Source organism: Myotis nattereri (assembly GCF_964212035.1).
Source record: "Myotis nattereri genome assembly, chromosome: 16".
Lineage (NCBI taxonomy): Eukaryota > Metazoa > Chordata > Mammalia > Chiroptera > Vespertilionidae > Myotis > Myotis nattereri.
Window position 1 is genome coordinate 48,491,473 of NC_138091.1, and position 12,246 is coordinate 48,503,718.

The 12,246-nt window shown below is 45.2% G+C and overlaps 1 protein-coding gene across 1 annotated transcript; it reads left to right on the forward strand.

Moving 5' to 3' along the window:
- The first annotated feature begins 1,261 nt into the window (after positions 1 to 1,261).
- On the forward strand, positions 1,262 to 11,197 carry CDC6 (cell division cycle 6). Its single transcript, XM_081109945.1, has 11 exons — positions 1,262 to 1,452; positions 2,373 to 2,654; positions 2,778 to 2,977; positions 3,221 to 3,396; positions 4,374 to 4,480; positions 4,902 to 5,041; positions 5,568 to 5,668; positions 6,835 to 6,899; positions 9,393 to 9,595; positions 10,027 to 10,167; positions 10,478 to 11,197. The coding sequence occupies exons 1-11, from the start codon at positions 1,275 to 1,277 to the stop codon at positions 10,565 to 10,567; spliced, it is 1,683 nt and encodes a 560-aa protein (XP_080966071.1). The 5' UTR covers positions 1,262 to 1,274; the 3' UTR covers positions 10,568 to 11,197.
- The last annotated feature ends 1,049 nt before the right edge of the window (positions 11,198 to 12,246 follow it).

Here is a 12,246-nt window from a genome sequence, read left to right on the forward strand (position 1 = left end):
CCCAGAACCGTCCCCAAAATGATAGGTATTATATAGTAGCTCTCTAAAAATGTAGCCCATTAGGATAACGAAAATGGGTTAAGTGCAGCACTGAGGAGCAACCACATCTTTGTACCTCCCATCGAGAGAAAGGCATGGAAATAGAATCGCGTGCGGCAAAGACTACATCTCCCATCGAGCTTTGCGGCGTGGCCAGTTCGCCTCACCCAGCGTCGCTCCCTTCACGTCTTTCCGGCGGAGGTCCCGGATGTAGATGGGCACCCTCCGCTCAGTAGGCGTGGCCTTCAGAGGGCTCCGAGACCTGGGACTCTCTTATTGGTTGTGCATTGGGGAGGGTGGGCGTTGGCCTAGGCGCGCGGCATTCAGGCGACAGCCAATTAGAAGCCTGTCTGGACTTTGGCGGGAGGCCGGAAAGCTACAACTGTGCACATTTGGCGCGAATGTGTCTGGACTTGGCTGCTGCCGGTTTGTCCAGGAGCTTGAAAGAATCCCTGAAGCCTTGCGCGAGAGAGGAGAGAAGGATCCGGTACTGAGGTGACGCAGCCCTGTGGGGTGGAGAGGAGAGGATACCCCGGGGCGCCTGGGGTCAGAGAAGTAGGGGCGCTGAGTGACAAGGCCCGAGGGTGCCGGTGATGCCCGAGGTGAAGTGAGCGGAGCAGAGCCCAGATCGCGGGAGAGAGGTCGGGGAAGGGACGGGAGGGGAGGTGGGCGCTGTCGGAGCAGCCTGGCTGGCAGTTGTGTGTAGGTGATGCAGGGGGAGATGTTCCGGGTGGGGTTGCGAGCTGTGCGGGGTGGAGACAGTGCTGAGTGAGGCCTGGGGGTGCGTGGGGCGAGGCTGGAAGGGGCTGGGTGAGGGGATTAGGAGTGCGATCGAGACCCATCAGGATACACTTCTGGCATCGCTCCAGCGAGTAAGAACGTGGAGCCAGAGTGCCTGGTTCGCTGTGCCTTCGGGCCCCTGTGCTCTCAGTTTTCTCGTCTTCAAGGTCGTTTTAATAATAGTACCTTCCTCGGAGGCAGTTGGTTGTGAAACTCAGATGAGGCGATACCCGAACTGCTCCGAACAGCGTCGTACGCAGAGTCGGCAGACACGTTTCTGCTCTTATTGCGTCGATGGGGGTGGGAGGCAGAACTGGGCGCTCCAATATCGTTATCATTTACTTACTCGATAAGTGCCGACCGTCGGCATGAATTCCGTGCGAGGTCCTTCCCTTCGGTGTTACGTGTTGACTGGCTCTCCCGTTCTCTTTTCCGTGCCCAGCTGTGCGGCCATCATGCCTCAGACACGATCCCAGTCGCAGGCCACCATCGCTTTTCCAAAAAAGAAGCCGCCTCGGACCGTGGACAAAGCTAAAAGCTGCAGTGACACCAAACTGGAGCTGACCAAGGGCCAGGCCACACCCCGGACTCCCTGTGCAAAAAGCCTGCCCCTCAGCCCCAGGAAACGTCTGGGTAAGCCCCCCCTTCTGAGCCCTCTGCGCCCCGCAGCCCTCCACCTCCCTTTACGCAGCGATAAGAATGCCCAGTCCCCGGAGTATTCGCTCTGGGGGTTTTTCAGGACGATGGCCGAGTTCTCGCAGAATTTCAGAGTTAAGATCACTTTCTGCAGTATTTAATAGGCCTGATCTTCAGTGTCTTCATCGAACTCAGTGCTGTTGGTTATTTTAAACGACCTTGCATGCATAGCCCATGGACACAGACAATAGTGGGGTGAGGGCTGGGGGTGAGGCGGGGAGGGGGCTGGGTAGGGGTGGGAACTGGGGGTGGGTGGGGGACATCTGTAATACTGTCAACAATAAAAAATAAACTTTTTAAAACAGTGACCTTGCAGTTAACTGTACTGTATAGTATTGTTGAAACTTGCCTTAATGGTGGTGAAATTAAGAGACACGGGTGATGCTCTTGTTTTAGAAAGGCCGTTGGGAATCCTTTCCTGTGTTAGAGCGTTTGTTTTTAATGAGGGGTGGTTGGGTAGGAGCATCCGGAGACATTTTTGGTTGTTGACACTGCCGTGTGCTTCTGGCATAACGGATAAAGACCAGGGATGCTGCTAAATATTCTACCATGAACAGGGGACACGCCCAAGGATTATTTGATCTAATATATTAGTGGTGCCGACGCTGAGAAACCCTGTTTTAGAACCATCTTAGAATTTCATCCCACTCAAACCCATTTGGTTTCTACCCAACAATAGTGAGACTCAGTGTTGCCACCTGGTGGCCAGTATTTGCTTCTAAAATGAGAGGCTTTTTATTTTGGTGGCTTTGGCTGAGGTGGGAATTCACCTCTTTCTGGGGGAGGCAGGGATCTTTGCAAGTCCTTTTACTAATCACTGCCACGAACGACCATGCTTTGATTTTAATGTGTTTCAGGTGATGACAACCAGTGCAACACTCCCTGTTTATCACCCTGTTCTCCGCCAAAGCTGGGCAAGAAAGAGAACGGTCCCCCTCACTCACACACACCCAGGGGACGCAAATTGGTATTTGACAATCAGCTGACAGTTAAGTCTCCAGGCAAAAGAAGACAAGCCAGAGTTCACCAAAACAAAATATGTGCCTCCGTTCAAAAAGGTCCAGAGGTCACAACAAATTCTGAGCAGAGATGTCCGCTGGAGAAAGAATCCGCCTGTGTGAGGCTGTTTAAGCAAGAAGGTTCGTTCTCTCACAGCAGCTGTTACTGCAGCCTTTAAACAAGGCTGGCAGGTCCCGATGAAACCCATTGGGTCTTCTCGGCCGCCTCTGTTGTATCTAATTGTCCTTTCATGTCTGGCACAGGCACTTGCTACCAGCAAGCAAAGCTGGTCCTGAATACAGCTGTCCCAGATCGGCTGCCTGCCAGGGAAAAGGAGATGGATGTCATCAGGAATTTCCTGAGGGAGCACATCTGTGGGAAAAAAGCTGGAAGTCTTTATCTTTCTGGTGCTCCTGGAACTGGAAAAACTGCCTGCTTAAGCCGAATTCTGCAAGACCTCAAGGTATTTTGAGAGTCTGAATTATGATGCTCTTGCTAAAATGGCACTTAGTTATTAAGGGTTAAGAAAAAGTAGAAGTCTTAGGTGACGTTTCCCCCAAAAAAGACGTTTTCAATTTCATTGTCTAAATCTTTCCAAATGAAAGGAGAGCTTACTCTTTTGTATGCTGTTGACTCCTCAGACACTTCAGGTTCCATCAAATCTTTATCCAAGGCTAAAATTACTCCTATGTTTGCATTTTTCTAGAAGGAGCTGAAAAGTTTTAAAACTATCATGCTGAATTGCATGTCCTTGAGGAGGGCTCAGGCTGTATTCCCAGCTATTGCTCAGGAAATTTGTCAGGAAGGAGTATCCAGGCCAGCTGGGAAGGACATGATGAAAAAACTGGAAAACCATTTTACTGCAGAGAAGGGCCCCATGGTGTAAGTATTGCTCTGCCGCGTGCTGCCCTCTAAAAATCTCCGGGGTCTCTCACCCACAAACTCACATTCTAATCTCTTGAATTTATTGGTTTATAAAAAGACATCCTATGTAATAAAAGCCTAAAATGCTAAGTGTCCAACCGTTTGTTCAACCAGTCACTATGATGCACACTGCCCACCAGGGGGCAGACGCTCCAACTGGTAGGTTAGCTTGCTGCTGGCGTCCAGACAATAGGGACTGGGTGAGACGGGCCAACACACCCTGGAGCCCTCCCATGGTCCCTTTCTGGCCCCAATCGTGCACCGGTGGGGTCCCTCGGCCTGGCCTGCGCCCTCTCGCAATCCGGGACCCCTCGGGGGATGTTGGAGAGCCAGTTTCAGCCTGATCTGCATAGGCCAGCCCAAGGGACCCCCACCGGTGCACCCGGCCTTTAGTTTCCCTATATTTGCTCTATGAGTGGTAGTTACATAAGCTTAAAGGGAAAGAAGAAAGGAAAATGACACCTAGTTTTAAATTGGAAAAATGTTTTTCAACTAAGTGCTTGAAAAACCTATAATTGCCGTAGCCGGTTTGGCTCAGTGGATGGAGCGTGGGCCTGCGGACTGAAGGGTCCCAGGTTCGATTCCGGTCAAGGGCATGTACCTTGGTTGCGGGCACATCCCCAGTGGGGGGTGTGCAGGAGGCGGCTGATCGATGTTTCTCTCCCATCGATGTTTCTGACTCTATCCCTCTCCCTTCCTCTCTGTGGAAAATCAATAAAATATATTTTTTAAAAAAACACACAAAAAAACCTATAATGGTACTTTTTCATGATGGTGGAGGGGGGATCATTTGTAACAGTGACTGGAGACAGGACAAATTATGATCTTCAAACTGATCTCTGCTGTAGGAATGTGGCCTAGAGTCAGCCCAGATCAAACAGATTGGAGAGTTAAGAAAGTGAACGCGGGTACTAACTGTTTCTCTTTCCATGTAGTGTGTTGGTGTTGGACGAGATGGATCAGCTGGACAGCAAAGGGCAGGATGTATTGTACACACTGTTTGAATGGCCCTGGCTAAGCAATTCTCGATTGGTGCTGATTGGTTAGTGCCCAGTTGTTACCGTGACATGGTGACTGTAAAGAATTCTTTTTTAATCTCTTTAGTTTATTTATCACCTATTACTTTATTTTAAACCAGATTTCTTATCAAAATAAGAACATTACTCTAAAATAATAGTAATTTTAATCTAAGGAAGATCAGTTTGTTAAGTCTGAATAGAAATGACATATACTGCATTTCAGAGACACCCAGTGTTGATTTTTGGAATATCTGATTCTGCTTATCGGTGAACAATCCTAATATACATCTTACCTAATGAGTTTTGGGCGGGGACAAGGGGGCAGCAAGTGGGAAGCAACAATTGGAATACTGGATTACAGCTAGAAATTTTATTCAGCTTTTAGATGGTTTATTTTTCCTTGTAGGATGATTTGATGGTTAATGTTATTTATCTCCTCCGCAGGCATTGCTAATACCTTGGATCTCACAGACAGAATTCTGCCGAGGCTTCAAGCTAGAGAAAAATGCAAGCCACAGCTTTTGAACTTCCCACCTTATACCAGAAATCAGATAGCCACTATCTTGCAGGATCGACTTAATCAGGTGAGTGATAACCATTACCAAATTGCATGTTCCTTGGATCACCTGTGTTGGAAAAATCTAACAGTAGCTCTAAATATTTTGTTTGGGTGGCATTACTAACCATGGAGTTCCTATGGGCCATAGGGAGAACATTTTTATAAGAATTTTCACCCATGGCTCCATGTATTGGGTGCCTCCGTGTTGAAATAAAAATAAGAGAGGAATCCCTCAAATGCTTCTTCAATTAGACCTTTCAAAACAGGGCCTAAAGAAAACGTTCTCTTTGGGAAATGACCAAATCGGTTTTATTTTAGTTTAGTTTTGTTAATTTAAGGTCTGATTGCTTTCTTTTTTTCCATTTATGGACATATATGCCAGTCTCATAAGTAAATCTCCATTTACTTACGAGCAGAAAAGGCATCTCTTAGACCCTACAGGGTGGCCAATCAAACTTAGACTTCAATGTGAAAATATTTGTGCCTGGGATCTAAATTACAAAGTGGGGGACTCATAGTTCAAACTGTCACCTTCTGTGTCTTGTCCAAAGGTATCCAGAGATCAGATCCTGGACAGTGCTGCGATTCAGTTCTGTGCCCGAAAAGTCTCTGCTGTTTCTGGAGACGTTCGCAAAGCACTAGATGTTTGCAGGTGAGTTATGGCTCTGTTGGCTGCTTTTATTAAAAAAAAGAAATGCTGTTTAATTGTCTCGTGTAACTCAAGTGAATGTGGCTTAAGAGGCTCCGTTCTGCCACTTTTTTATGCTCAGAAGAGAGGACTTGTTTCTCAGTGGGGAGTTCTGCATTTCCACCGTGTTAATGTCTGAAACATTATCAGTCCATTACCTACAGAGGGAGGAACAAATGAGATGTTGCTGGCACTCCCTGTGGTGATTATAGATTGGTTAATTACATTTGTATTAAAAAAGACTCCAGTTTACTTTTCCATTAGCTGGTCTCAAGCAGGTTTATTTATGGACCTGAACCATCTTTGCCTTTAGACATTTTTTTCCTCCCTTTGCTTTTTTTTGTGAGCACCCCTTCCTTCAGTCGGTGGTCCCCACAGTTGTACTCCAGCCCTCTCTCCCTTCCCATCCCCCTGTCCCTCCTGCTGCGGAAAGCCTCTGTGCTGACTGATGAAATTTCTTCCTTCCCAGTAGGGGCACTGGGCCCATTAAAATGATACTTGCTGTGCTGGCCTGCTGGTCCTGCCTCCCCCCTACTGCCATACAGAAGATCCAGGTCTGGCTTCTGGCTTCCTGTGGGCAAAGTAGTTCGGAGAGAGCAGTGGGAGTGTAAGCTCTGCCTACTGCTAGATGGCAGGATCCTGGCTGGATCTGAAAGTTTCCCCTAGTCAGCAAACTGCTCTGGGAAAGACCAGCTCCAAGCAATAGTCCTGAGGCTGGTGCGGTTTAGCCTACACAAATGGCAGTATCGAAAACGGAGCACTGCCCTTTCGGGTCTGGTGTGGATGGGTGGTACCGGCCGTCTTTAGTCCACTGCCCACACTCTGCATTCTCTCTCCTATCCATGACGTTTTCTCCTCATCGAAGGTGTTATCATTGGCTCGATGTATGGTGGCCTACTTGGCGTCTCTGAGAGGAAAGCGTGTAGTGTTGAGGTTCTCAGATTGCCTGGTCTATGATTTATTTCAGGACAACTAAGTCTCCTTTAGCTGAGACATAGCCTCGTTCTGTTTGGGGGCTTTGAAATTATAAAACATGTTTTTTGTTAATATGTCTGTTTTCGAGCTTAGTGGTTTGGTGTGGTGTTTGGCTTGGCTCAGCCTAAATTAATTTTAGGAATATTTTTTTATAGGAGAGCTATTGAAATTGTAGAGTCGGATGTCAAAAGCCAGACTATCCTCAAACCGCTGTCTGAATGTAAGTAGTTTATCTCCTTCCCATCTTCCTTTGTAATAGAAGCTTCACTTTTTTTTTTTTTTAAGCTTGCTTCACTTTTCTGAGGAAAGAGCTAGAAAGGTGTAATGAACATGGTTAAATCTACACCCGTTTTTATGTGTGTGACTGTGTGTCAGCTTTATTTCAGTCTTGCCTGCAGTACTAAATTTCGTGCATTACTGGAAATGAGTTATCCACAGTGTTACATAAATGGTTGGGACAGAGTAAATTTTCTTTCCAAGCTCTAGGAATGGAAACTGTAAACAGGAAGGCTGGCTCAGCTTCTCTCTGGGTGCTGAAGTTGTGTGCGGTTTAGGTCTCCGTACAGGTAAAAGCAGAGCCTGCTAAATAAGAGGCAGGCAGTGAGAGAATTGAGTTCACCTTGGGATATCTCAGGCCTTTAAACAAGTCTAGGAGGATGGAGGTATAAAGATGATATTGCTGCAGTAAACGGCAAGCTGTTACAAAAATGGAAACATTAATTTTCCTTTTCCTTAGCGGTGGCAGATATAAAATAGCCATGAACGACATATCTTGGCGGTGCTTAATATCCAGGGTTAGTCTTTAGAAGCGGAACACCCTGATTTGATTGTTTCTTCCTTCATTCCTGCCCTGGTTGAAAGTTATTAAAATTGTTTCTAGCACTGTAGTTCCACAGAGAACACTTGCTATTTTTCATCACCTTGTTGAAAGAAAATTAATAAAAATACTTCAGAAGTAGCCAAACTTAGTGCTTAGGATTATTCCCCTTTTTTTTCTCACTACCAAATGTGTCGGCGACCCCTGTGAGCACTGCCGGCACACACAGAGCTAGAATGGGTTATAAGTTCCTGGTGTAAATTGTTGGACTAATCTAATTCCTTGACCTCTGGTATATGTGATTAGCTCTTAATGGCTCTAGAAAGCTATAGGGAGACTGACTTCAGCTCTATACAGGGTGTGGCAAAAATAGGTTTACAGTTGTTCATATGGAAAAATAATACAGCCCTAGCCAAGTGGCTTGGTTGGAACGTTGTTCCAATATGCCAAGGTTGCAGGCTTGATGCCTGGTCAGGGCACATACAAGAAGCAACCAGTACCTGGCCGGTGTGGCTCAGTGGTTGAGTGCTGACCCATGAACCAGGAGGTCCCAGTTCGATTCCTGGTCAGGGCACATGCCTAGGTTGCAGTCTTGATCCCCAGTAGGGGGCATGCAGGAGGCAGCCGATCAATGTTTCTCTCTCATCATTGATATTTCTATTTCTTTCCCTCTTCTCTGAAATCAACAAAAACATTTTAAAAAGAAAAGAATCAACAAATGAATGCATAAATAAGTGGAACAACAAATTGGTGTTTTTCTCTGTCTCCTTTTCCCTCTCCCTTCTCTTTCTAAAAATCAATAAAAAAGATACAATAATTAATAAAAAATAATACAAGAATAAGTGCTGTTTTGCGTACTCACAACTGTAAACCTACTTTTGCCCCGCCCTATATCCTAGTAAGACACTTTCTAATAAGTAGCACTAACTGAGTGGGTTCCCATCGTGGGTTCCCCAGCATTGAAGATGCTCAAACAAAAGCTGGATAGATGACCACTTGTGGGGGTTGTTTTAGAGGGCTCAGCCATGGGGTAAGGGAGCAAAACTAGGCTCAAAATTCTTTCAGCCTCACGATTCTGCTACTTGATCAGTGATCTCCCGTTTCTCCACTCCTGTCCGTCCTCTGCAACATCCCGTTTGTTGTAATGAAATAGAAGCAAATGGTTGTGGGACAACTGCACGTGATCTCAGGAAGTAACTGTAGGCAAAGGTTGTTACAGAGCAAACCCCTCCTGTCTTGCAATTCATGCATCTCCAAACAATGAGGCCATAGTCCCATGCAGCTTGCTGGCTGTTTCCCAACCTCCGGCCTCTGAGATGGTGCTATCTGCTAAGATATCCAATGACCTTTTCTCAAGTGTAGAGATCAGCGTGGGCAAGTGAACCGAACCTCAAAGGTCATTTGTGGAGGCTCTCGGAGACTTACATAGGATTGACTGTACTGCCCACATTTAGCCACTTGCTTGAGTCAACATATTAGGTAATTTTTCCAGCTTTTTTCTTAGTAACTGGGCATCTTTGCTTCAGGGTTCTGTTTGTCTTTACCTTTGAGATATTAGGAACCCCCAAGCAGGAGACAGTAGTTCTTTGTCTGATCTTTATTCTTTTATGAAGTGGGTTTTTGTCTCTCTGAGATTAAATTGTGTTCCACAGGGCACAGTAGCTCACCATTCTGCCCAGAAAAAGGATATGCCTCCGTTGAAGTTACCCACGGTCCCCTGGTCTCTTGGTGAGGACAGCATTGTCTCTCATCCTTTCGTTTCCAGTTACAGAGCTGGAACCTCTGCTTTGCCACGACATGACTGCACTTGAATTTTCTTCAGCTAAAACTTAGTCTCATCTGTCGCAATACACACAATTGTAAAAATCTAATTAAGTTCCATGTATGTATTTATAGGTAAGTCATCCTCGGAGCCGCTGGTTCCGAAGCGGGTTGGCCTCAGTCACGTATCCCAAGTCATTTCAGAAGTTGATGGAGACAGGATGACTTTGATCCAAGAAGGAGCACAAGATTCCTTCCCCCTTCAGCAGAAGATCTTGGTCTGCTCTTTGCTGCTCTTGACCAGGCAGTTGAAAACCAGAGAGGTCACTCTGGGGAAGGTTAGTGGGGAATGTCCGCAGATGGAGCTGGGGGAGAGGTGAGAATCTGCTTTGCGGAGCAGATATTTTCCAAAAGGCCTATCACGCTCCAGCTGATAGGAATTAAAAATGGATTTTTAACAGTAAGAATAAACACCGGAACCATGTAAAAGGCAGCTGACTTTATTTCCCTTGGGTTGTGGTTGAGAATTGACTATTAATCTTCTCCCCTTTCATTTCTGCCTCTCAACGAAATATAGAGCCCTTTCCTACATGACAGTAGAGGGTTTTGGCAATATCTACAGGATGCCCGTTCAAGGGTCCTATTGAAAAGAGGGAGGATTGGGTACTGAGATAACTTTTGTTTGCAAACCCAGACTCACATTCTTTCAAAGATTATAAATAGGTTACAAGAGATAGGACTTCTAAACATTTGTTCTCCCGTTTCCCAGTTATACGAAGCCTACGGTAACGTCTGTCGCAAACAGCAGGTGGCAGCTGTGGACCAGTCAGAGTGTTTGTCACTCTCAGGGCTCTTGGAGGCCAGGGGCATTTTAGAATTAAAGAAGAACAAGGAAACCCGCCTCACAAAGGTACAGCCAACTGCTTCTTTGTGGCATTCCTTTTAATTGTCCTGTTTTGCAGAACTTGTGTTTTGCTAGAGTAAAGAGTTTAAAATGACCGTAATTAGATACACAATTTGTTTCTTGTTCGGTAGAGTTTAAGATCTGTGAGGATGGGACTGGGGAATGAGTGAGTTTTTTTGTGTGGGGGCCACTGCAAAAGCAGCGTTTAACGTGCTCGCCTCTTGTGAGAAGGGGTTAGCATGGAAGACCTTTATGTACTACAGACTTTGCTTTTGTGAGTTCTCCACTGTGAAAAGCTTTGTTCTCTTTTTTCCAGGTGTCTTTGAAGATTGAAGAGAAGGAAGTAGAGCATGCTCTGAAAGACAGAACTTTAATTGGAAATATCTTAGCTACTGGATTGCCTTAAAATCTTTTATTTTTCATACTACCCACCTGAAAGTATCCAGTGTTATCTAGAACGTTATAAAGTCTTCGTGTTAGTACTTTAATATATTCAGGTCTGAAAACAGTACTCTTTTTACTTGAAAATGATCAATTTTAATTTATAGATTCAAGAATGTTTACACAGAATATAACATCTTTGGGTTTTATTATTTTGGGGGGAGTGTTATTTTTATGCATTAAAAATGAGGGTCTTATTACTTTTATGCATTAAAAATTACCAAGTAGATCCTTTTAAATTATATTTACTACCTTAATAAGCTTGCAAGGATATAGATTTATGTTGTGGAATGTGCGTATATTTACCTCTTTGTTCCCTCAAACATTGGTGTATTTGAAAGAACTTTGGCACTCAAATCAGAAGAATGAAAAAGGGTGATCCAGCAAAATAAGCAAGTCCTCGTGGAGATGTGGAGGACACTTCGTGATCAAAGGATTTCTTTTTCTTTTTGGAGTTTCCTGTGTTTGCGTTGCAGATACTTCCACATTGTGGCATTTTAAAGACTCACTTGAGTTCCTTAGGCACTCCCCAGGGAGTGGGGGTAGTAAGCAGAATGTAACTCTACAGATTGTGAATATATTTATTTTCAAGTTGCGTTCTTTGTCTTTGTAAGCAATCACATTTCCAAAGAACTCAAGCTTTCGTCGTGGAAATTCCTCCCTAAACTGTCCCAGTAGTCTTGTCGCCCTCAGATGAAGCTGCTTGTCTCAAGATGCCTTCGTTTGGGGTTGGATTTTTATTTAAACCTCATTTTTCTAGTCTTGTTATCAGCGGTTCTCAACCTGTGGGTCGAGACCCTTTGGGGGTCGAATGACCTTTCACAGGGGTTGCCTAAGACCATCAGAAAACACATAATTACAGTGGTTCTCAACCTTCCTAATGCCGCGACCCTTTAATACAGTTCCTCATGTTGTGGTGACCCCCAACCATAAAATTATTTTCGTTGCTACTTCATAACTAATTTTGCTACTGTTATGAATCGTAATGTAAATATCTGATATGCAATATGTATTTTCATTGTTACAAATTGAACGTAATTAAAGCATAGTGATTCATCACAAAAACAATATGTAATTATATATGTGTTTTCCGATGGTCTTAGGCGACCTCTGTGAAAGGGTCGTTCGACCCCCAAAGGGGTCGCGACCCACAGGTTGAGAACCGCTGTGTTAGATACATTAGTTCATATGGTTACTCGAGACTCCTCTTTTCTGGGTTTGTTTTCTGGTGGCATAAAATGGCAATTTGAGATGGGAACACCAGAGGGCACCATTACAGCACTGACTGCCTTGACAGTGCAGGCATGGGGCTGCCGTTTTGAGAAGGGGAGACTTAAGTTTGATTCATTTGGGAGATGGCTGTAGTTTTATAACTCGAGCAAATCCTTGGAATGCAAACCATATGTGACATGGATGGTCTGAGAACCAGTGACCAAGTCTGTTCCCTGAGCTCTTCTGCCTCCTGCCTTTCCAGCATGGACTTGAGTTTGGAAACCTGATATGTGTACAAATGATCTGTTGGCCACTGTTTCATTCATGCTGCCCACTGTATCCTTGCAATGTGATCTGGGCTACAACAGGTGGTACGGGATAGAAGAAGGGCATGCAGAGAGCCCTCTGAAATGAACACTACCCACGGGTGTG